This window comes from Rhinolophus sinicus, chromosome 7, assembly GCF_057876585.1.
Source record: "Rhinolophus sinicus isolate RSI-liver-muscle chromosome 7, RSI-T2T, whole genome shotgun sequence".
NCBI lineage: Eukaryota > Metazoa > Chordata > Mammalia > Chiroptera > Rhinolophidae > Rhinolophus > Rhinolophus sinicus.
Genome location: NC_142507.1, coordinates 32,153,493 through 32,179,701, shown reverse-complemented (window position 1 = coordinate 32,179,701; position 26,209 = coordinate 32,153,493). Strand labels below are relative to the sequence as shown.

General features: G+C 38.6%; 1 protein-coding gene across 3 annotated transcripts; it reads left to right on the top strand.

Annotated features, from left to right (window-relative positions):
* The first annotated feature begins 5,788 nt into the window (after positions 1-5,788).
* On the top strand, positions 5,789-24,950 carry GMNN (geminin DNA replication inhibitor). 3 transcript variants are annotated; one of them, XM_074318946.2, is made up of 7 exons: positions 5,789-6,051; positions 7,607-7,661; positions 11,387-11,464; positions 19,637-19,784; positions 20,907-20,989; positions 21,300-21,410; positions 24,742-24,950. In XM_074318946.2, the coding sequence occupies exons 2-7, from the start codon at positions 7,614-7,616 to the stop codon at positions 24,862-24,864; spliced, it is 591 nt and encodes a 196-aa protein (XP_074175047.1). In that variant the 5' UTR covers positions 5,789-6,051; positions 7,607-7,613; the 3' UTR covers positions 24,865-24,950. The 3 variants fall into 3 exon arrangements, with proteins under 3 accessions (XP_074175047.1, XP_019572382.1, XP_019572383.1); XM_019716823.3 differs by lacking the exon at positions 24,742-24,950 and adding an exon at positions 22,729-23,131 and having other exon boundaries at positions 5,791-6,051; XM_019716824.3 differs by lacking the exons at positions 5,789-6,051; positions 24,742-24,950 and adding exons at positions 6,218-6,379; positions 22,729-23,131.
* The last annotated feature ends 1,259 nt before the right edge of the window (positions 24,951-26,209 follow it).

Below are 26,209 nucleotides of genomic sequence, written 5' to 3'. Positions count from 1 at the left end.
GTTTTTCGTTCATATACACATATCAGTGAAATCATATGGTTCTCTGCTTTTTCTGTCGGACTTATTTCGCTTAGCATTACACTCTCAAGATCCATCCATGTTGTCACAAATGTTCCTATATCATCTTTTCTTACTGCCGAATAGTATTCCATTGTGTATATATACCACAACTTCTTTATCCATTCATCTAGCAAAGGACATTTTGGTTGTTTCCATGTCTTGGCCATCGTAAACAAAGCTGCAATGAACATTGCAGCACACGTGTCTTTATGGATAAATGTTTTCAGATTTTTGGGGTAGATACCCAGGAGAGGGATTGTTGGGTCATACAGTAATCCTAGTTGTAATTTTTTGAGGAACCTCCACACTGCCTTCCATAGAGGCTGCACCAGTCTGCATTCCCACCAACAGTGTATGAGGGTTCCTTTTTCTCCACAGCCTCTCCAACACTTGTTACTATTTGTCTTGTTGATGATAGCCATTCTAACTGGGGTGAGGTGATATCTCATTGTGGTTCTTATTTGCATTTCTCTGATGATTAGTGATGTTGAGCTTTTTTCATATGTCTATTTGCCATTTGTATGTCCTCTTTGGAGAAATGTCTCCTCAGGTCCTCTGCCCATTTTTCAGTTGGGTTGGAAAAAACTCCTTTAAAATACAAATACAAGAAGAGAAATTATAATAACTTAAGTAAAAGGTTTATGTTCATTGTGGACTGCTTTCACTGTGCGTTTTATTTTCATTTCCTTGGTACTTTATAATTGCCTGTTTACTATCTTTTATTTGAAGCTGATTTATCATCTTTAAAATTACTATGTGTCTCATATTATTTATTGAAATGTTATCTTAAAAATAAAAACTCCAGGGGTTCGGCCCGGTGGCTCAGGTGGTTGGAGCTCCGTGCTCCTAACTCCGAAGGCTGCCGGTTCGATTCCCACACGGGCCATTGGGCTCTCAACCACAAGGTTGCCAGTTCAATTCCTCGAATCTCACAAGGGATGGTGGGTTGCGCCCCCTGCAACTAGCAACCACAACTGGACCTGGAGCTAATCTGTTAAGCTGCGCCCTCCACAACTAAGGCTGAAAGGACAACAACTTGACTTGGAAAAAGTCCTGGAAGTACACACTGTACACCAATAAAATCTTTAAAAAAAAAAGGTAATACAAAAAATATATAATAAAAATAAAAAATAAAAACTCCAACTCTGCTACATTGTTTGAATTTGAACTTTCTCTTCCTGCTCTCTTTTATTTTTTTCAACTTTGTGCACATTATAGGTAACCTAAAATCTACATTAAACTATTTTAATAAAATTCAAAATTGGGGAATTGGGTAAGATGGATCACTCTACAAATAATCCTATGAATTTTTTTTTAATTTATTGGGGTGACAATTGTTAGTGAAATTACATAGATTTCAGGTGTACAATTCTATATGAATTTTTAAATAAGAATGTAATGAACTGTTATTTGTTCCCCCAGGCAGTTTTCAAAATAGAGATTATCTTGTAATATAATCTGCAATTTCTGCACTTTGGCTGAAAACCTTGGGAATTTAGTTTAGCATTAATAAATGGTAACAAATTATTTTATCTTTTTTCAAATTTTTATTGGGGAATATTGGGGAACAGCATGCCCCTCCAGGACCCATCAGCTCCATGTCAAGTCATTGTTTTCAATCTAGTTGTGGAGGGCGCAGCTCACTGGCCGATGTGGGACTCGAATTGGCAATCTTGGTGCTTTGAGCACTGCGCTCTAACTATGGAGCACATTGGCAGCTCAGCTCCAAGCTCAAGCTGTTGCTTCTCAGTGGCCCGCGTGGGAACTGAACTGCGACCTTGGTGTTACGAGCACTGTGCTCTAACTATTGAGCCAATAGGCCGCCCACAAATTTTTGAAAGGTACATGCCATCTCAGTTGGTTCTACTGCCTGGCATTAACAATTTAATTTATCATTATTCTTTTACCATGCTAAATGATTGAGTTTTATTTTTTGGTTATGTTTGTTTCTTTCCTCCCTTCTCTGTTCACAAACTGATTATAAATGCTATTGGACAAGATACAAACAGCCCTACAATGCACAGCAATAGAGTTTGTACTTAGCTAGAAGTGGCTGATAGAAAGATTATAGAAAATATCCATGAATTTTTTAAAAAGTTGTATAGTGTAATTGCAATAAATTAAAGGTTTATACATAAGCCAACAATACTGCATAAACTTAATCTTTTCAATACTCACAGATAGCTTCCTTACTGCAGACTTCAGTATATCTGGATGCCTAGAGAAAAATTCTGATTAAATTACAACTACTTATAACTTTTTTCCAGATCTCTAAAAAATTACTTTTCCTATAAATTTGGTCTTCAAAAACAGTATGAAAGCATACATTTTTGGAGACATTCCTAGTAGTTTGGGAGCTTGAGGATCTTCTGTCTTTTGAGAGAGGAATATTTTCAGAACCTCCCTCTTTCCACATGTAGATTTTGAGTCAGAAGATCTAAAGTCTCAGTCTGCCATTGCTTAGTGGTGTGAGATCTTGGGGCTGTAATTTAGCTTCTCAGTCTTGTAAAAAAGGAAGTAAAAAAAAATCTCGTAACACTACTGAGAGGATGCAGTGGGATATTGTATGTTATGATGGTTTAGAGCATCATGTCCCATTATGATATAATGTGAGGCACAAATATGAGCCACATCTGTAATTACAATTTTTTTCTGGTAGCCATATTAAAAAAGTAAAAAGAAACAAGTGAAATTAATTGTAACAGTATTTGTATTTAATTCGATATATCCAGAGCACCATTTCAATGTGTAATCAATACCAAAAGTTATAGAAATGTTTTACCTTGTTCTTTTTGTATTAAATCTTTGAAATCCAGTGTGTATTTTACATTACAGCATATTTCAGTGAAGACTAGCCACACTTCAAATGCTCAATTGTCATTATGTGACTGGTGGCCAGCCAAGTGGATGGACAAGAACAGATCTGAATGAAGTTGTCACATAAACTAGTTGATCATGTAGCAGGCAGAGCAGAAGGGATCTAACCGAAGTTGATGAAATGGTTGTTGCAGAATCTGGGGGCTTCACAATTTTTCCTAAAGGGGGCATCATTTCCTTTGGGATGTCGAAATAATAATAATCATAATAATAATAAAGGTCAAACAACACAGTATGTATAAAGTAAAAGTCTCCCCACACCATTCTAAAACTAACCAATACTATGAGCAACTACAGACAACATTTGGGTAAGTGGGTTTCATGATACGTCTGGAAAAGCATCAATTCTTTTATTGCTTCAGCAAGTTTTTAACAATGGTAATCGTTAGACTTTACCCTGTGGTTTGCTTACCATTTTCCTATGAAGACATTTTTCTTTCCTGGTTGTTTAGTTCTGGAAAGAAATAACATTATCATTGATGTAGGTGATGTTGGATCTGCCAGCAGTTTCTGAGTGTGGGCCGGGATCGTGTCTCGTGAAACCGAAGAGTGGAAACACAGACCTGGGAGAGACAAAAAGTTTCAAAAAGAGGATGTAATTTATTAGAGGCAGGAGAAGAGGTTGCAGCTCCAGAGTGGGAGGGGGTCCCGAATGGAGGTGCCCCATGACTGAGGCAAAAGCTCTTACTTTTATGCCTTCCCTTGCCTGCTTGGGGAAGGGGAGCTGTTTGAAGAAGGGAACTTATTTGAAGAAGGGAACTGGCGCCTTCTGATGAAATTCGTCTACCAGGTTTGTTCTGCTTGCCCATCCTAAAGGAATTAGCAATGTAACCCACTCTTTATTTCTCAGATCGGCTCCATTTGTCAGGCCAAAATGAATTTTATGATTCACTTCAAGGCCTTGTTACACTATGTCCTGGAGCGAAGGAGTGATTTCAAAACCTGAAGTTTTAGGATATGACTGTCTTTGTTTATTCCACCAGAGACCTCCCTGTCTACCTAGGGACAGGCTAACTCTCCTGTATCATCAATATAACTTTGCTTTATTTTTTGCCTAGTGCAGACTATAACTTTTTATATATTTTTGAATATATGCTTACTGATTTTGGCTCTTTTCAATGATTCCTTTTAATTATGTGGCTGAATGAAGAAATTGGAAATCAGATTTACTACTTGGACTGGCTGGTGTTTCAAAATCAAGTGACACAATGCTTGTAGTAATACTTATTTCCACTAGTCCTCAGAATTCTAACTCTGGAAACCCAGTCTTCTACTGATGATTTCCAATCCATGGATTGTGTCATGAATTTAGATTTTTATATTGAGATAGGTTCGTTAACATATTGTTAGGCAGACAGGAAGGTCCCTGGTAGAGTAAACAAAAGACAGCCATATCCTAAAACTCCAGGTTCTGAAGTAACGCATTCACTCCAGGACAAAATGTAACAGTGCCTTGAGGTTAATAAATTATCTCATAAATTCCATTTGGCCAAACAGAACAGATCTGATAGATAGGAATGGGTTATTTTGCTAATCCCTTTAGGGTGGGCAAACAGAACAAACCTGATAGACGAATTCCATTAGAAGGCACCAGCTCCCCTTCCTCCAACAGACAAGGGAAGGTATAAGAGTTTTTGCCTTAGTCACCAGGCATCCCATTCAGGAACCCTCTCCAGCTCAGGAGCTGTAACCCTTTACTTTTAATAAACTATCCTCTTTTACAACTCCTCACCTCTCCTGGGTCCATGCTTCCTTTCTTCGGTTTCATGAGACATGATACCAGCACTCACAGAAAAATATTCCTACACCAGTGTGTTATATTTTACTCAAACAAAGCCAGAACCATATGACTATGCTTTGTACATTTTGAGCTCTGTCAAAAAGAAATCCTGTGAGGGAGGTGGCAGGAGGGGGCACCGGGGTCCCGAGTATACAGATGACAAAGCATTTCTTCAAAGCAGTGCTATATAGTTGGATCTTTCCTTCCCTCTGAGAATAACCCAGGAAAAGTTAAGAGATGGGGAAACATCTCTTAATACCTGTGGTAGATGTAAACAAAAGATCTGACAAAACTTTGGCAAGCCCATATGTACCATGTCCACATAGAAAGTTCTTTGAGAATTTTGCAGAGTAATAAGGAAAAGCTGGACTTATTACTAAGGTTTCCCCGCTCCTTCAACTTTCTGTACTCTCAACGTCTATAACAGTAATTGGCATGTAGTGTGCTTCCCGGAACTCCTATCAAACCACAAGAGTCAAAATGTAAAACGTCAAAATATCAAAGCACTCAGTACAACTACGGTGTTTCCCTGAAAATAAGACCTAGCGAGACAATCAGCTCTAACGTGTCTTTTGGAGCCAAAATTAATATAAGACCCGGTGACCGGCTCTTATGTTAGGTAAGATATCTAACATAAGACCGGGTCTTACATTAATTTTGGCTCCAAAAAATGCATTAGAGCTGATTACCTGGCTCTTGTTTTCGGGGAAACACGGTAGGAGTCCGCAGAACGTGGGATTTACAGAAATATAAGTAGTCGTGTACTACATATACAAAATTTTGTTCTCCTGGTGTTTATATCTAATGGAAACACTTTTTTACCAGAGGTAAAGGGGCAAAAAAAGAAAAAGAAAAAAAAAAAGATGCTGTTCCCAAGCACAGTTCCCAAGGTAGGGTAGGAGGTCAGGACCTGAAGCAACCATCTCCCCAGCGGACAGAAACGCCCGGACCGACGCCTGAATGTTCCCGCCCAGATACGCAGGCGCAAGAATGGGTGAGGCCGAGGCAGGCGGATACAGGAGGCGATTGGCCGGATTCCGGCGGCCCCACCCCTCCTCGAGTCAGGGGTCACGTAGTCGTCAGGGCGAAGCTGAGTAGGTGAGGTTTTACTGCAGCGCTTGGCAACTGCTCCGGCGGAGGTGGGGAAGGTCGTGGGTGGGCTGGGGACCTTGTGCTAGGCCTGGTACGCTCTCGGCGTGCGCTGCGAGGACTGAGCGTTTACATCGCTGGGAGAGAGCCGGAGGGGTACACAGGGTTACCCGACTATCCATTCCGCGCTCCCGCGTGCCGGAAGCCGGTCTTCCTGTGACTCCGCCGGCCGCCGCCGGGTCGGGGTAAGTGGGTTTGAAAACGGTCGCGGGGACCAGGCGGGCGGCGAGGTGCGGGGCGGCTCCCTTCGCTGGGCGGGTTTTGGCGCCTCTCCGTTCGCGCTCGCTATTGGCTGGCGGCGCTGTCCGTGAGGCGCGCGCGGTTGGAGAGCTCAGTGCCCCCTGCCAGTCGGGGTCGGGCGGGCGGTGGGACCGGCGGTGTGTGGGGCTCAGCACCACTTAGCTGCGCGCGCCTGGCTGCGGGGAGGCGGAACGTCCGCCCTTCTGACCGTGGGGGTCTGCACGCTGGGCTCGTGGAGAAAGCCGCTGAAGCCAGGTCTCACGTTAAAAAACGGTACGGGTGTTAGTGACATCGGTTCCTCTGCGTATCAGTATTTCCTTTGGACCCAGGCCTGTGCTAGCGTTTTAAATCTAGTTTAAAAGAACAAAAGTAAGGGCGCAGCGTTGCTGACAGGATTGTGACAAACCTGAGGAATAGGACTTACCTTCATCAGTGGCTTTCAGCTTACGTAGTTGTGACACACATGAACACATTTTTCATCTCAATTTAGGACGCAGCCATCCAGCTAAAGGAGAAGTTTCAGGAAGCAGGACTTACTCCCCACATGCTATGCACTCCGATGTTTTCTGTCTTTTCAATTCCATCTTGTTCAATTACGTTTTTCTAAACGGTGTGCGTGACCCTTTGAATGATTTTGTGGTTTCCAGCCACAGCCCGCAGTTTGAAAAAACATGTCCCTGGCTCACTTAGTGGGTTCACTTGAAATAGAATAGAAAATAGGGTGCATGATACAAATAAATTGTTTCGTTTCCTAAACTTTTTTTGTTTGCGTGTGTGCGATAGGGCACACAATAAAAAGTTCATGAGATGGGTCTTATTTCAAAGTTTGAAAGCCACCGCACTGGGTGAAAGCATTGCTACCGATATCAGGGATATAACTGTTTCAGCGATAGATATGGCTGGGGCTTCAAACGTTGGCTTGTTCTCTGTTCTTTGCTTCCATTAGTGTCTCAGTTCCTGATGGTGGTTAAACATTTCCTATAAATGTAAATTCATAATTTCATTTGATTGGATATTAAGTCACTATTAAATTATTGCTGGTTACCAGAGCCAAGTTTATCATAGCTTAAATCTGCCTTTGAAACAGCAAAGCTAGGATGCCATTCTTCAGGATAAGGTTGGGTATACCCAGGTATCTGTTTTGGGTTTTTCTGGTGACCATTTCTCAGATCTTTGAGAGCCTTGTACTTAATCCAGGACACTATCATGTTTTGTAAATTTGTTTAGAATATGCATATTTTTCTTTTTGCAACAAGATTTTTCCAACCAGAATTGTGTGTGTGTGTATAAAATATAGGTATCGAGTCACTAACTTTAGTCACTTTAGTCATTGATAGAGCTGAATTTGGGTACAGTGAAAGAAAAGATAATTCCACCATACAGTAAGTGATATGATTTTTATGACTGTAAGTACTTTGAACAACAACACAAATCTAGACTCCACCTTCAGGTGTAAACTGTATTCTGTTTTTGAATCACTACTCTTTTATGCTTCGCCAGGTGTATAATGAATCCCAGTATGAAGCAGAAACAAGGAATTCAAGAGAATGTAAAGGTATGTGATAGAATTATTTGAATCTGTTGTAGAAAGCATGTTGTTAGAAGCATTTTGACATAATTTAGCCAAATTTAATCTGGCTATAGTTTCTATAAATCTTGAATTACTGAATTTTTAACCAGAGACCAAGTACAATAAAGAACTTTTAAAGAATTAATATGGTTGAATGTTAAGTTTTCTGATCCATGAACCTGGGATATCTTCCCATTTATTTACTTTACGTCTTCCTTAATTTCAGCACTGCATTGAAGTTTTCAGAGTACTGAGTTTTATACTCCTTTTAATTTTTTTCCTAAATATTTTTAATACTATTATAGATTGAATTGTTTCCCTAATTACATTTTCAGTGTGCTCATTGTTACTGTATAGAAATGTGATTGATTTTTGTATCTTGTTCTTGAATCCTGCAACCTTGCTGAACTTGTTTATTAGTTCTAATAGTTTTTAATAGATGCCTTAGGATTTTCTGTAAACAAAATTATTGTTGCTTTCTTTGTGCTATCTTTCATGAAACTACTGTTTTAAAATTGTTTATGTGTGTCTTTAGAATTAGTGTCTCACCAGAGACACATTTTGCATCATATTGCACATATTTCCACAGTGTACCATACTCATTACCATCTAACCTGCTTGTTTTGCAACACTTTTTGAGTCCCTGTATTATACCGTCACTGGAAATCTTATCCCAAATATTTATTCTGATAATAACAGTAAGGACAGAGTTTGCTTAGTTTTGAATTTTTAATTTTGACTGGCCTCACTCTGAAGGTTCTAAATGAATTTATAACTTAGCTAGGTTTTACCACACAACCTAGAGTGTAGGATTCCTGGGAGTGAGACTACATCTTCAGGAAAACGGTACATACAAGTTTGAAGATTTGAATTAAATACAATACATAAAAGCCTTTTATAAGCAATAGCAGTTGTCTTTTGATAGGTTGTTTTCTTTTTCTTTCTTTTTTTAAAAATTTTTATTGGGGGATTTTGGGGAACAGTGTTTTTTTCCAGGACCATCAGCTCCAAGTCAAGTCGTTCTCCTTTAATCTAGTTGTGGAGGGCGCAGCTCAGCTTCAAGTCCAGTCACCATTTCACTCTATTTGCGGGGGCGCAGCCCACCACCCCATGTAGGAATCCAGCTGGCAACCCTCTTGTTAAGAGCTCGTGCTCTAACCAACTGAGACATCCCGCCGCCCCAATAGGTTATTTTCTTTGCCTTGCCTTACTCACTATCCTCTTTACATTATCAATGCAAAGTATTATTCAAGAAAAATGGTTTATGGATTTTGAGTCTGTCGGCTTCCATTTAGGATGATGCCAACTTCCCAGTGTGCTCTGTGCGTGTGTGTTTAAACTTTATATTATGAAAATTTTCAAATATTCAAAAATAGTCAATAGTATAATATTAACTTCCCCATTTTCAATAATTATCAATATGTGGCCAACTATGTTTTCATCTACATCTCCATTCAGTCCCCCAACCCCCTCCTAATTATTTTGAAGCAAATCCCAGACGAATACTTTATATAATTTCAACAGTTAAGAAAACTGTAATATTTACTAGCTAGAGTAAAACTATTAGTATCTTGGATATAAAAGGACCTGGTTCTGTTTAGTTCTGGCTTTGCCTTCAAAACAGTGTCCTTTGGTGTTATTTAGCATCTCAGCTTAAGTTTACTTATTTGGTATTATGTTCTTGCTAATGAGAGAATTGGACTAAAACTAGATTTGTAAGCATGCATTTTAGGACTTCATGGATCCTTTGCCAATTACATGTAAACTTCTGGGTGAGTGTGCTCTTGGTATGTTTTTGATTTAGAACCTTCACAGAATATCAGATTGTTTTCTAGAAAAATTAAGACTCATTAATGTATAAAAACCTTTTTGCTCTAAAAAGCCTTGTTCCAATGCATAATCTGGATAAAGAAAATGATAATAGCAATATTATAATTTTGGGGATTGATACTATAAAGCTTACATTATAAAAGTTAAATCTTGGGCTGGTGGCTCAGGCGGTTAGAGCTCCATGCTCCTAACTCCGAAGGCTGCCGGTTCAATTCCCACATGGGCCAGTGGGCTCTCAACCACAAAGTTGCCAGTTCAGTTCCTCTACTTCTGCAGGGATGGTGTGCAGCGCCCCCTGCAACTAAAATTGAACATGGCACCTTGAGCTGAGCTGCCTCTGAGCTCCCGGATGGCTCAGTTGGTTGGAGCGTGTCTTCTCAACCACAAGGTTTGCGGGTTTCGACTCCCGCAAGGGATGGTGGGGCTGTGCCCCCTGCAACTAGAAAACGGCAACTGGACCTGGAGCTGAGCTGCGCCCTCCACAACTAAGATTGAAAGGACAACAACTTGACTTGGAAAAAAGGCCTGGAATACACACTGTTCCCTAATAAAGTCCTGTACCCCTTCCCCAATAAAATGTTAAAAAAAAAAAAAAAAAGGTTAAATCTTAGAAATTGTCTTGTATTTTGTGACAGTAATTTAGCTGGCTTCTTTCACCATTATTTGTAGCAAGGACTTAAATAAATTAACACTTATTATTGAAGTTCCAAAGTTATTTTTTTTCCTATTTGTCTGGAGACTGCTGACCAATCTAGAATATAAATTATATCTGAATTGTTGGTGTAACATTTGTTCTCACAGTAGCTGGCATTTGCTCTTCAATTAAATAGTGAGATAATAATCAGCAATTAGAAACTTTACTGTGGGAAAGGTGAACTCTTGCTATGTGAAATACAGTGTGGAATTAGTAACTTTCTCACGCTGCTTTGGTATCATGTTCTTGCTAACCTTGTTTGAATATTCGCCATTGTTTGCTATCCCATGGTGGCACTATAACTAACGATTTTTTGCAAAAATAGAGAGTGCTTTCAGATTAGGAAATATACAGGAAGGTATTTACATATTACAAGGAAGGCAGTATTTTTGCCAAAATAATAGCTTGGGCATTTTGCAATATTTAGTGTGCCTCAAGCACTGACATTTTAGCTCTCTCCTAATGAATGGGCTTGAAGCAAAACTGCTTCTAAAGTCAGGTAACAGTTGTGTGTCTGGGGGTTCTACTACTCTTATGTTTGGTTATGTGTAAAGTATGTTCTTAAAAATTATATTTTTTTGGTGAATACATGTAAATGTGTTAGGGGGGATAGTCATGATTTAAAGGAAATCTGAGATGACTCCATTTGATTAGGGATAGAAGTATTTTGCAGTGTAAATAATTAACCTTTTCGCAATTTACCTGTTTTTTGTTAGTTTCCACCATAAATGTTAGGAAGTTTGGTAAATTTCTAGTTTCTGTGTGGAAGATCTTTTTAAGAGGTAATAAAAATACTCCTGTTGTACTGAAATTTCACCATATAGTTTGAAATATTAGAGCTTAAAATTTTGTTACGTTTTTGTTTTAGCTAGACATGAGTTATTGACAAAATGACTATAGCAAGAGCATATATTGAAATGGAGGGAGAAAAGCCACTAGATTTGTGCTAAGTTTGGGCAATATGATCCAGTCTTAGAATTTCTTCAAACTTTGTTATAATGTTGGGGGAAATAAGTTTGCTAGTTGATTAAACCATTGTCTTGTTCATATGTAGCATTGTAAAATTATATGGTAGACCAAATATTAGTATTCTTAGTGTTTCCTTTTTCTAAATTACAGTATGACTAAGGCACAAACAATCCACATAGCACTCAGTAACCAGATAATGAATTATCTTGACTTTTAGAATAGTCCTATTCCCAGAAGAACCCTGAAGATGATTCAGCCTTCTGCCACTGGATCTCTTGTGGGAAGAGAAAATGAGGTATGTATTATTGAGCAAGAATGGGGGTAGAGGTGATACTACCTTTACATTCAAAACATTTTCTTGGTTAGAAATACCTAAATCATTGAAATTTGGAACTAATTTAAGAATAATAATTGCATATTCCCCACAGAAGTGGTTTTGTATTTTTGTAATTAAAGTTTATTGGGGTGACAATTGTTAGTAAAGTTGCATAGATTTTAGGCATACAATTCTGTAATACGTCATTTGTATGTCAGTTTTCTTTCCATCACCACATATTTGATGGTTTTTGTTTGTTTTTAACATTTTTATTTTAACATTTTTAAAAATTAGTTTTCGGTGCACAAAACAACGTAATAGTTAGACATTTATTATTTACATCCCTCACACGGTAACAACCCCCCTCCCCCCATCCACTACTCCTGACATCGCACACAGCCATTACATTTCCACTGTCTTTATTCCTAATGCTGTACTCCGCTTCTTGTAACGATACATATATATAAAATTGTAGTTGACATTCATTATAGTTCAGCTTCAGGCGTACAGTACAGTGATCAGGCATCTACATCATCCCTGAGGTGGTCTCCCTAATGAGACAAATATCCATCGGATATCCGACAAAATCTTTACAACATTATTGATTACATTCCCCAAATTGACTTTCGTATCCCCGTGACAATCTTGTGGTTACCGACTGTGCTTTCTTTCTTTCTTTTTTTTTTTTTTAAAGATTTTATTGGGGAACAATGTGTACTTCCAGGCCTTTTTTCCAAGTCAAGTTGTTGTCCTTTCAGTCTTAGTTGTGGAGGGCGCAGCTCAGCTCCAGGTCCAGTTGCCGTTTTCTAGTTGCAGGGGGCACAGCCCGCCATCCCTTGCGGGAATTGAACTGGCAACCTTGTGGTTGAGAGGATGCGCTCCAACCAACTGAGCCATCTGGGAGCTCAGCGGCAGGTCAGCTCAAGGTGCCATGTTCAATTTTAGTTGCAGGGGCGCTGCCCACCATCCCTTGCGGGAGTCAAGGAATTGAACTGGCAACCTTGTGGTTGAGAGCCCGTTCTCCAACCAACTGAGCCATCCGGGAGGCAGCTCAGCTCAAGGTGCCGTGTTCAATCTTAGTTGCGGGGGTTGGAGTCCACCATCCCTTGCGGGACTTGAGGAGTTGAATCGGCAGCCTTGTGGTTGAGAGCCCACTGGCCCATGTGGGAATCTAACCGGCAGCCTTCAGAGTTAGGAGCACGGAGCTCTAACTGCCTGAGTCACCGGGCTGTCCCCGAGTGAGTTTTTTATAAATTTGGGATATTAACCCCTTGTCGGATATATCATTGAAAAATATCTTCTCCCATTTAGTAGGATCCCTTTTTGTTTCATTAATGGTTTCCTTTGCTGTGAAAAAACTTTTTAGTTTGATGTAATCCCACATGTTTATTTTTTCTCTTACTTCCCTTACCCGAGGGGATATATCAGTAAAAATCTTACTCCGGGTAATGTCTGTAAAGTTTCTTCCTATATTTCCTTCTAGGAATTTTATGGTTTCAGATCTTACATTTAAGTCTTTAATCCATTTTGAATTTATTGTATATGGTGTAAGGAGGTGGAACAGCTTCAGTTTTTTCCATGTGTCTGTCCAGGTTTCCCAGTACCATTTATTGAATAGACTGTCTTTACCCCACCGTAAATTCTTTTTTTTTTTTTTTCCCAAATGGAATTTTATTTTCTTAGATTAATGACCAAACTCTTTTTTTTTTTTAAAAGATTTTATTGGGGAAGGGAAACAGGACTTTATTGGGGAACAGTGTGTACTTCCAGGACTTTTTTCCAAGTCAAGTTGTTGTTCTTTCAATCTTAGTTGTCGAGGGTGCCATTCAGCTTCAAGTTGTCCTTTCAGTCTTAGTTGTGGAGGGCGCAGCTCAGCTCCAGGTCCAGTTGCTGTTACTAGTTGCAGGGGGCGCAGCCCACCATCCCTTGCGGGAATCGAACCGGCAACCTTGTGGTTGAGAACCTGCGCTCCAACCAACTGAGCCATCCGGGAGGCAGCTCAGCTTAAGGTGCTGTGTTCAATGAACCCACCATCCCTTGTGACTCGAGGAATTGAACTGGCAACCTTGTGGTTGAGAGCCCACTGGCCCATGTGGGAATCGAACCAGCAGCCTTTGGAGTTAGGAGCATGGAGCTCTAACCGCCTGAGCCACCGGGCCGGCCCCCCCACCGTAAATTCTTGCTTCCATTGTTGTAGATTAAATGACCATAGAGACATGGATTTATTTCTGGGCTCTCTATTCTTCCATTGATCTATGCATCTGTTTTTATGCCAGTACCATGCTGTTTTGATTACTATACCCTTGTATTATTTGATGTTGGGTAGTGTGATACCTCCCTCTTTGTTCTTATTTCTCAAGATTGCTGAGGCTCTCCGGGGTCTTTTATGGTTCCATATAAATTTTACGATTATATGTTCTATTTCTGTGAAAAATGTCCTTGGTAGTTTGATAGGACTAGCGTTGAATCTGTATATTGCCTTAGGCAGTATGGACATTTTAACTATATTAATTCTTCCTATCTATGAGCATGGTATGTGTTTCCTTCTATTTGTATCCTCTTTAATTTCTCTCTTCAGTGTCTTATAATTTTCTGAGTACAGCTCTTTCACTTCTTTGGTTAAATTTATTCCCAGGTATTTTATAGTCTTTGAAGCAATTATAAATGGGATTGTTTTCTTAATTTCTCCTTCTGATATTTTATTATTGGTATATACAAATGTAACTGATTTCTAAATATTAATTTTGTATCCTGCTAGTTTACTAAACTAAATTTGTTTATCAGTTTTCATAGTTTTTTGGTGGAGTCTTTAGGGTTTTCTCTATACATTATCATATTACGTGCATGTAATGACAATTTTACTTCCTCCTTACCAGTTTGGATGCCTTTTATATGTTTTTCTTGTCTGATTGCTGTGGCTAGAACTTCCAGCACTATGTTGAGTAGAAGTGGAGAAAGTGGGCAACCTTGCCTTGTTCCTGATCTTAAGGGGAATGGTTTTAGCTTTTCCCCAGTGAGTATGATGTTAGCTGTGGGTTTATCATATATAGCCTTTATTATGTTGAGATGTGGTTCCTCCCTTCCCACTTTCTTAAGAATTTTTATCGTAAATAGCTGCTGGATTTTGTCAAATGCTTTTTCTGCATGTATTGATATGATTATATGATTTCTTATTTTTCATTTTGTTAATGTGGTGTATCACATTAATTGATTTGCGGATGTTGAACCACCCTTGCATACCAGGAATGAATTCCACTTGATCATGGTATATGATCTTTTTAATGTATTGCTGAATTTTGTTAACTAATATTTTGTTGAGGATTTTTGCATCTTTGTTCATTAGAAATATTGGCCTGTAGTTTTCTTTTTTTGTAATGTCTTTGTCTGATTTTGGGATCAGGGTGATAGTGGCCTCTTATAAAGTGTTTGGGAGCCTTCCCTTCTTCTGGATTTTTTGGAAGAGCTTGAGGAGAATAGGTGATAATTCTTTTTTGAATGTTTTGTAAAATTCACCTGTAAAGCTGTCTGGTCCAGGGCTTTTGTTTGTTGGGAGATTTTTGCTTATTTATTCAATTTCCCTGACGGTAATCAGTCTATTCAGGTGTCCCGTTTCTTCTTGAGTTAGCCTTGGAAGGTTCTATGCTTCTAGAAAATTATCCATTTCTTCCAGAAGTCTAATTTGTTGGCATATTGTTTCTCATAGTAATTTCTTAAAATTTTTTGTATTTCTGTGGTGTCTGTTGTCACTTCTCCGCTTTCATTTCTGATTTTATTAATTTGGGTCCTCTCTCTTTTTTTTAATGAGTCTGGCTAAAGGTTTGTCGATTTTGTTTATCTTCTCTAAGAACCAATTCTTGGATTCATTGGTCTTTTGTATTTTCTGGTTTCTATTTCATTTATTGCTGCTCTGATCTTTATTATTTCCTTCCTTGTACTCCCTTTGGGCTTATTTTGCTGTTGTTTTTCCAGATCCCTTAAGTGTGAAGATAAACTGTTGATTAGTGATGTTTCTTGTTTCTTTAGGTAGGCCTGCAATGCTATGAATTTCCCTCTTAGGACTGCTTTCGCTGCACCCCATAGATTTTGGGTCATTGTGTTCTCATTTTCGTTTGTCTCGAGATATCTTTTGATTTCTTCCTTGATCACCTGGTTGACCCATTCATTATTTAGTAACATGTCATTCAGCCTCCATGCATTGGTGTGTCTTCCAGGTTTTTTCCTGTAGTTGATTTCTAATTTCATAGCACTGTGTTCAGAGAAGACAATTAGTATGATTTCAGTTTTCTTAAATTTATCAAGACTTGTTTTGTGGCCTAACATATGGTCTATCTTGGAAAATGTTCCATGCATGCTTGAGAAGAACGTGTATTGTGCAGCTTTGGGGTGAAATGCTCTGAAGATATCGATTAAATCCAAGTGGTCCAATGTGTCACTTAAGGCCGTTGTTTCCATATTGATTTTCTGTCTGGAACACCGTCCCTTGTTGTCAGAGGTGTGTTGAAGTCCCCTACTATGATAGTGTTACTGTTGATCTCTGTCTTTATGTCAGTCAGTATCTGTTTTATATATTTAGGTACTCCTATGTTGGGTGCATAGATGTTTACTAGGGTTATGTCCTCTTGTCGGATCGATCCCTTTATTATTATATAGTGCCCATCTTTGTGTTTTAATATGTTCTTCATTTTAAAGTCTATTTTGTCAGATACAAGTATTGCAACTCCAGCTTTTTTCTCATTTCCATTTGCATGAAATATCTTACTCCAACCCTTCACTTTCAGCCTGTGTGTCTTTTGATCTGAGGTGAGTCTCTTGTATACAGCATATACAAAGGTCTTGCTTTCTTATCCACTCAGCCACTCTGTGTCTTTTGATTGAAATCTTTAATCCATTTACATTTAAAGTGATTATTGATAGGTACATAGTTATTGCCAATTTTTTTAAATTTGTAGTTAGGTTGTTTTCATTTTCTGTTTACAGAAGACCTTTTAATATTTCCTGCAGTGCTGGATTGGTGGTAATAAATTCCTTTAGCTTATTCTTTTCTGGGAAGCTCTTTATCTCTCCTTCAATTTTAAATGATAGCCTGGCTGGATAAAGGAATTTAGGTTCTAGCCTTTGTTTTCCATCACTTTGAGTACCTCCTGCCACTCTCTTCTGACCTGCAATGTTTCTGTAGAAAAGTCACTTTATAGTCTTATAGGAATTCCCTTGTATGTAACTCTCTTTCTCTTGCTGCTTTTAGGATTCTCTCTTTGTCTTTAACCTTTGCCATTTTAACTGTAATGTGTCTTGGTGTGGACCTGTTGGGTTTATCCTTGTTGGAACTCTCTGCACTTCCTGGGTTTGTGTGTTGGTTTCCTTCACCAGGTTAGGGACGTTTTCTGACATTATTACTTCAAGTATGTTCTCAATCCCTTGCTCCCTCTCTTCACCTTCTGGTATTCCTATGATGTGCATGTTGTTGCGCTTGATGTTATCCCAGAGGTCTCTTAAACCATCTTCATTGTTTTTATTCCTTTTCTTTTTGTTTTTCCATTTGGGTGATCTCTGCTAACTTGTCTTCTAAGTTGCTGATTCGATCCTCTGCTTCATCCAACCTGCTGTTAATTCCTTCAGATATGTTCTTTATTTCAGTAATTGTGTTCTTTAGTTCTAACTGGTTGTTCATTATGATTTCTCTATCCTTCTTTATGTCATCACTAAGCTCCTTAAACATTCTTATCAGTGTTCTGAACTCTGTCTCTGATAGGTTGGTTACCTCTGTTTCATTTGGTTCCAATTCTGGAGGTTTCTTCTGTTCTTTTATTTGGGACATTTTCTTTGTTTCCCCACTCTGGCTGATGTGTGTTTGCTTCGATGTATTCGGTATATCCCCTAGGGTTCTTAGCTTTTGCTGGGTTATCTTATGTAGTATGTGACCTTTGTATTTGACTTGTACCACTTCCCTATTCTCCTGTGTGTGTGCTCCAAAGGTGACTCTTGTGTTGTGTATATTATCCTGTTAAAGTTGATCTTTAATTGCTTTTGGCTTGTGAGTAGGTGGGATTGACTCCTAGGCTGACTAGTTGTGAGACTTGGCTCTGCTCACAGTGGATGTTCTGCGTGAGGGTTGACCGCTCAAATGAGGCTTGGCCCCTGTGGGCTCTTGTGCCTGTAGAAAATTCACTCTGAGTGTGTCACTTGTAGGTCAAACCTGTAATACTCTGGTTTGTTCTGGAGTTGGCCTCCGGGTGTGTTGAATCTTGTGCCTCTTGAGCTGGGCCCTGGTGTATGGTAATTTCAGAACAAAGCAAATCACCAAGCACAAGAACAACAAACAAAAAAACCAAATAGACATGTAAAAACAACCGATAACCCACACTCAACACAAGGAAAAATATCAAAAATACAAAAACAAAACAAAACAAAAAAAGCAGCTCCAGTTTTGGCTTAAGCCCACCAAGTAATCTCCCGGTTGTCCTCTGCTGTACCAAAGAGTCCTCTCTGTCTTGTGCAGGCAGAGCCGGTCACCTGATGCTCAGCGTGACCTTGGGACTGCAGTTCTAGATGAGTGGGGCTATGGGGTCTGGATGGTAGTTTTTACAAAGTCAGTGCGATTTCTGCTCTTGCCTGCACATATGCACACAGAGTACACAGCCAGCCCTGTGACCAGGTCTCCTGAGTCTTAGAGTACTTCTTGCGTGTCTGTGTTTGTGTGTATGTGTGTGTGTATGTGTATGTGGAGGGTGGGAGATTTCTGAGCTGCTGACAGCCCAGAGCTGTGTCTGCTGCCTGCTGCTGACCCCTGGGTGTATCTCCCCAGTTGTAATTACCCTGCCCTAGGCAGGCCAGAAAAGGTGGGGGCTGGGGATGGAGGAGTCTTCTCTCTCTGAGCCCACAGTGTCACACTCTTTCCAGCACCTTCCCTGGGTCAGAGCTGCAAGCCGGGTCTTCCCAGATTCTGAGAGCTGTGGCTCCTCTGTAATCTGATACTACTCCTCAGTTCAGGGGTCAGCTTAAGTCTCTGGAAGGGTGGGGGTAGGATTGGGAGAGTGGGGGGAGGAGCCCAGATATGGAGTTTATGTCCTTTGTCCGATTTAGGGCCCAGCTGGAGGTCTCAGCTGTGGTTATTGCCTCAAATGTTGGATATGCTGCTCTCTTGGTGGGAGAGATCACCTGTGGGATGCAGGGAAATTGCCCACCTCCTGGCTCTTGTTTCTGTTCTGTCCTGGGACCCCCTGCATCTCCACTCAGCTTCCTTCCCTCTTCCCCTGCTAGCCCAATTTGCCTACCTTCAAGTAATCCTCTTATGAGTCTCTTAGCTGTTTTGTGTGATGAGCAGAGAGCCTTTATTGGGTTCTAGATGTTCAATTTGTGGTAAGTTCCAGAGGAAAACTCAAGAAGACCACCTCGCTGCCACCATTCCTATGACGTCCAGTTTTTATTTTAATAGTTCAATTGAGGAAGTTCAAAATTGGTATGAATATCTGTAGTAGAACAGGGGCGATGTAATAAGTTATGAATTAACCTACGGTAATAGTGTTGGATGTTTTTAGAATAAAATGTTAGATTACTTCATTCTGTATGTAAGTGATGAAATTATGGATGAAAGTGTCTAGACTTTTGCTGGTGTCAAATATAGCCTTACTGTTGTACTAAATTATTTAAACAATAAAAATAATTTCAGGTAAGCCTTAGACCAAGTCTAATCCAAAATAGTTGTTGCAAACGAAATTCTTAAAATATAACTGTCTTTTGATAGAGTTTTAAATCGTGTTTTTTTTTTAAAGATCCAAAGATGTCAAAAGGATATAGACATATGAGTGCTCCATTTTTAGTGACAAAACCACTCAGCTTTTTTTATTTCTTAACAAATTTATTAAACAGTGATTGCACATTCTTTTTAAAAGTTCTGCATGTTTTGCTTCTATATTATCTTTGATTTTTTTCTTTTAATATCTTAGTATCTGCCTTTAACCAATGGCTCCTTTCTCCTTCCTAATTTTTCCTCCTTTCTTGGACTCTAATGATGCATGTCTTAACTCTGGCAGTTCTGTCTTCTAACACACATTCTTCAGAAGTTTTTTTGCCTGTTTTAGTTTCCAAATCCACTTAGCTTTCTAGTTTATTAAATAAAAATTAATGACATTGATGTACGTATTTCCATTATAGTTGGTTAAAAGCTTGTCCAAAACGAAACATTGGAATGACGAGTTAACATCTAAGACTTCAAGCTCTGGAGTTGTTATTGTCCCAGAACATAGTGAAAATAAAAATCCTGAAGGAGTTACCCAAGAAGCATTTGATCTTATGATTACAGGTATGGGGGGGAAAAAAAATATATATATGTACGTATATAAAACTTCCACCTTGGAAGCTTTAATTGTAATAAAGGTAAATAGTATTTGTTACATTGTTATGAATGTTGCCCACAGCCTCTTAATCTGGGGACACTATTAGATAGTTTAATGTTTTTGATAATTAAATTTTCTTATGGCTGTAAATATACAAACTGTAAATTTGGACGAGTCTTAACTTTGGTGAGTTCCAAATATGGATGAAATATTAAAGAAAATGATAGTGATTAATATGGAATCTTTGCTATTGGATTGCCTTAAGTGTTTACAAGACTTGGAAATAGTCTTTTCACAAGAAAAGTGTCTAGAGACTGAATTTGAAGACAGATTTGAATATACCAGGACAATATAAAATAAGGGAGCCATTAGAAACATGGCTGAAGTAGAGGGAATCACGATAAATGAGCAGCACTGTGCCTATAATAAATACTAGTTTTTAGTGGAATGGCAGTGGACCTCTAAAGAGGACGCTAGTGATGGCTTTTAAGCATTGTGGAAGATCATTGGATAAAAAAATTGACGAAAAAACTTTAGGCAGAGAGAAGTTAATTGAATTACCCAGTCATAGAGACATTTGGGCTCATTTTGATTTGTCTGGAGGACAGTAAGGAAAAAGATAAGTAGATAGTAGGATTTTATCAGGCAAAAATAGGAAAGGTTGGCTGCATGGAATAAGCTCTTTAGTAGTATTGTAGAATAAATAGGTTTTGTGACACTTATATCTGACTTGGTTAAAGTGAACAAAGATTTGCGACCAAAAAACCAACTAAAGTCAAATACAGAAACAACTGCACATATTGTTAGCATAACCACACAGATGAAAAAAATCCATGTAACTTGAACATAGGACTCTATAGACCTTCAGTGGGATATATTGAAATCCTTAAAACGTTGGGGGAAAATAAAATAGAAAAAAATTGATTTGGTTTCTAACTTGAATCTTTTAAAAATGGCTATTACTAAGTAGAATAGGTAGTACTAAGATTGTAAATTTTATTGAAATGTAAAAAATTATTGGTTTTTTTACAGCAGCATCGAACAGTAGTGGTTTTCAAAGTTACATGTAAATCATTAATTTATTTTAGAAAATCCATCCTCTCAATATTGGAAAGAAATGGCAGAAAAACGGAGGAAGGCACTTTATGAAGCACTGAAGGAAAATGAGAAAGTATGTACTGAATATAATTTGTGGCATTTTTTAACATTTCAGTTTTTAAACATTCCTTCTGCTGCTTAGCATATTTGGTTATAGCATTATAAACTAGTTTTAATTTTGGCCTAACAAAAGTTTTATTAGGAAGGCAACTCTTACCAGAATTATTATACAAAAAGAAGCCTATTGCATTGAGAGCCAAAGATAACACCTTTGTTAGGAACTTGGTTCTAGACGTGTACATTAGTTATATACTTGGAGGCATATAATTTGGTTTATAGCATAGCAAATCTATGGAATACTGAACTTTATTTGTGTTGTATAGCTTCATAAAGAAATTGAACAAAAGGACACTGAAATTGCCCGCCTAAAAAAGGAGAATGAAGAATTGGCAGAAGTAGCAGAACATGTCCAGTATATGGCAGAGGTTATAGAGGTATGTATTTAACATTCACCTGATTCAGAATCATCTATTTTTCTATAATAGTGAGATAGTAAGTGTGATCAGTACGTGTTTGGGGTCTGGAATCAGATTTCCTGACTTTCAGTCTTTGCTCCCTGCCTGGCACTGTTCAGTTTATTGAGTCAGGCAGGTTATTTATCCTGTCAGGGCTTCATTTTCCTCGTCTATAAAATGAGACTAATAGGACCTACTTCGTAGGTTTGTTATGAAAATTATGAGTTATAATAGACGAAAGTTAAGAGAGGTGCCCTCACTTATAGTAAGAGCCCAATAACCTTTAGGTGTTATTTATTAATAATTAATAATATTAAGAACATCTGTTTTCTTGTAGAGATTTAAAAAGAATTGTGTCTGAAAAATATGTGTAATATTGTATTTCAGTTGACAAAGTTTTAGACAGTTTTAAATTAATGCCAGTGTGAAATTACTGTTATTCATAAAACTGTTAATTGATACACTAAATAAGTTGGGTGGTCTTACTCTGACTTTAAATTTAGAAGTAGCTGATGTGTAAGAATTAGCCTGATGACTGTTACTTTGCCAGTCTTACCCTAAAAAATAAGTCTTAAACTTAGCTCATGTTTGCAGAAAATCATCTTGCAGATGGGATAAAAGATTTTTTGTTTCTTCCCCCTTTCTTCCACTTCTCCTGCACCCCCTACCCCCCCCCCCCCCCGCCTACACACACACACACACACACTCTCTGGTTCAAGCTGTTGTTTCGCAGTCTACTTGTGTAGGACACAGCTCCCTGGTCCATGCTGGTGTTATGAGCCTTGCGCTCCCCGGGCTGAGACAGTTGGTTGCCAGTCTTGGTTGGCTGCTCACAGCAGCTCGCGGCAGCGCTTGCCGGCTGCAAGATTTTCAAATCAAAACTTCTTGTACTGAATTGCTTACATTTTATAGCTGTGACAGAATTAATGTTGAGGTTTTCATTTGGAAGTACTATAATAGGTGTTTTAACTGCCATGAAAGTGTTGGTGCACAGCAGATTAGGAAATTAGGAAACCTGGTCCTTCACTGCAGATAGTTTGAGAAGTACTGATTTCATTTGTACTCTGAAAGCATGTCAGCGCTGTAAAAAAATGATCAATTTATAAAGCCCAATGACTTTACTTAAATATGATCTAGCGTGGTAGAGACTTGACATAATACTTGATTATTGGTAAGTAAATTTAATTGAGAGATATGAAAAGTACCTCATTACAACATCCAGGGTCAGTTATATTAGCATCTGATAATGGACTTGGGTTTTAAAGTTTTTGCAATAAATTATTGGTTTATTTAAAAGAGACTGAAAGGTGAACCTCTGGATAACTTCGAATCACCGGATAGTCAGGAATTTGATTCTGAGGGAGAAGCTGGTGAGGATTCTGAAGTGGAAGACTTGGAAGTTGGTACATGTGCTGAAGAAATTGTATCTTCCTCCACAGATGCAAAACCATGTACATGAAATTCATTGATATTTGACTCTTGAGAAATTACACTGCCAAGTTTTACCTCCATTATAGTTCTTTGTAGCAGGCACATAACTTATGCAAACTTGAAATCAAACTTCCTTGTTTGACTCCTGGGACCCTATTATCGCAATAAAATACAAATACTATGTATTTTTAACCCGTGATGTTTTATGTAGCATTTTCTCAGATGTCACACATGACAATTATACAATAAATAAACTTGTCTCCTATTGAGCATTATGTGTATCTTGGAAGAACGAAGTCCAAGGAGCCTATGTAGAAAATGTGTCTATTTCTATGGTTTTATATTGTTTTCTGTGTATTCTTCTGTTATTTTGGAGGAGACAAGGAGAAAATGAATGTATCCCTCTTTAGACTGAAATAGTTGAGTTTTTACTGCCAAATCTGGTTGTGTCTCAAGCTCATTTTGGGAACTTAATTTCCAGACCCCTGTGACCAGATACTCTTCCTGAGTAGTTTTGGTAACGGGAGTGTGAGAATCTGGTTTCAAAAGCTCCCAAGTGAACGTGATTAGCCTTATCAAAGCTCAACTGGCTGGCATGGTCACATTCTTGGAAGCTTAAAATGGTGATAATTCTCTAGGAAGCATAGTGAGGCACAGGTAAAAATCCAATTAAGAGTTGCAGGAATAGCTGAGGGTTCTGAAATTTTCACACATGTCATATTTGGTATATTACAAAGTGTGTGTGTGTGTGTGTTTGTGGTGTGAGACTAAGAAATAAGAGAGGTGAAATTAATTAGGGGTTCCCCATATGTATTGTTCTGAAGGAAGAAGAAGACAAAGGGAAATTGCAAAGTATACAGCAGTGGGATTGAATATGTTCTGTGAGAAGTATACAAGTACCTTTGTATAAATTTACACTAAAGAACAATGTCAAGTATTAAAGGATTACGTTAGGCAAGTTACTTGTCCTTATAGAGCTTTTTCTTTGTTTTTTTTTGTAATTAAAGTTATCGGGGTGACAATGGTTAGTAAAGTTACATAGATTTCAGGTGTACAATTCTGTATTACATTATATATCACATTGTGTGTTCACCACCCAGAGTCAGTTATTTTTCCATCACCATATATTGTTTTTTTTTGTTTATTTGTTTTTAAGGAGGGCGCAGCTCACAGTGGCCCAGGCTGGTATTGAACCAGCAACACTTTGGTGTTATTAGCACCACGCTCTAACCAACTGAGCTAATTGGCCACCCCCTTTCTTATTTCTAATATTGATATAAAGTCTACCTCAGTGTCATTGTGAGGATTAAAACCTTGATTATAGTGCCTGAACTAAATGCTTCAACTGGAAGCTATTGGGGCCAGCCCAGTGGCTCAGGCAGTTGGAGCTCCGTGCTCCTAACTCCAAAGGCTGCCGGTTCGATTCCCACATGGGCCAGTGGGCTCTCAACTACAAGGTTGCCGGTTCGACTCCCGCAAGGGATGGTGGGCTGCGCCCCCTACAAGTAGCAACAGCAACTAGACCTGGAGCTGAGCTGCGCCCTCCACAACTAAGATTGAAAGGACAACAACTTGACTTGGGAAAAAAAAGTCCTGGAAGGTCACACTATTCCCCCATAAAGTCCTGTTCCCCTTCCCCAATAAAAAAAAACCCAAAAAACTGGAAGATTTTATTAATCTATAGCAACATTGTTCAATAATACTTTCTGAGATGTTGGAAATATCTGTGCTGTCCAGTATGATAACCAGTTAGCTGTACGTGGCTGTTGAGCATTGAAATGTGGTTATTGTGAATGAGGAACTGAAATTTTAGTTTATATTTAAGTAGCCACATGAGATTAGTGGCTACTGTATTAGACAGTGCAGCTCTTTGTTTTAGGTATTGGCCACTAGCCTAAAGATAGAATTGAAGGGTGGCCAGATGGCGCAAGCTCTGAACAACAGGGTTGCTGGTTCGATTCCCACCTGGGCCAGTGAGCTGCGCCCTCCACAACTGGAGTGAAGGACAACGACTTGGAGCTGATGGGTCCTGGAAAAAAACACTGTTCCCCAATATTCCCTAATAAAATTTATTTTAAAAAAATTGAAGAGCTAAATTTTATGTATTTTTTTTACCATAATACAAAAATAATTAAAATCTGGGTTGGGGTAGGGGGAAATCGGCTGAGAGGCTGTTAGAAGGAGACGAGCTAAGTAGAATGGGATAACTTGGCAAATAGTATTAATGGAAAATGCCAAAAGTGGATTACCAGGATTTGGTGGTAGGGAGCAAAAGGGGAGAGGAAGAGAATTACAAAATTTAAGAGTTAAAAGTATTGATCTTCTAGAAGAAAATATAGGAAAAAAATCTTAGTGACCTTGGATTTGGCAAAGATTTCTCAAACGGGACACAAACAGCATGAACTGTATCAGTAAATCGGGCTTCATAAAAGTAAAAAACTTCTTTTTGAAAGACTTGTAAGAGAATGAAAAGACAAAGCACAGGCTGGGAGAAAATATTTGCAAAACATTCAGCAAAGGATTTGTATCTGTAAAGAGTTCTTACACCTCAATAAGTGCACAACCTTATTTTTAAAGTTGGGGGAAGATTTGGACACTTCACCAAAGAATATATACAGTTAGCGAGTAAGCACATGAAAAGATGTCAACATGACCAGTCATTAGGAAAGTTCAAATTAAACCTACAGTGAGATATTGTTGTGTAACTATTGGAATGGCTAAAGTTTAAAAAACAATGTGATCATACCAAGTGTCAAGGATGTGAAGCAATGGGTACTCCTGCAGTGCTAGTGGCAGTGTTAAATACTATAGATGCTATAGAAATGTTCAGCAATTTCTTAAAAGTTAACGTACATTCCATGTGACCCAGTCATTCACTCCTAGGTATTTAAGAAATGAATGCATATGTCCATGTGAAGACTAGTCTGCAAATTTTCTATTTTATTTGTAATAGCCAAAATGTTCATCAGCAAGTGAATGAGTCAACGAATTGTGGCATATCCATACATTGGAATACTGCTCAACAATAAAAAAGTGACGATTGGTGTACATAACCTGGGTAGGTTTCAATGATGTTGAGAGAAACCAGGTAAGAGTGCCTACTGTATGCTTCCATTTAAGTAAAATTACAAAACTTCAAACTGTAGTTTGAGAAAAGGGAGTACATGCCTAGGAATCTTGGGGTAGTTTTGGGGATGGATTTCAAGAGGAAACTTGGGGTGATGGATGTTAAGTTTCTAGCACCTGGGAACTGACCCTAGTTGATGAAAAATGTAAGAATTTAAATGAGTCTGATTTTCAGTTAGATATCAAATGTCGGCCTGGTGTGCAATAGATGATACCATGTT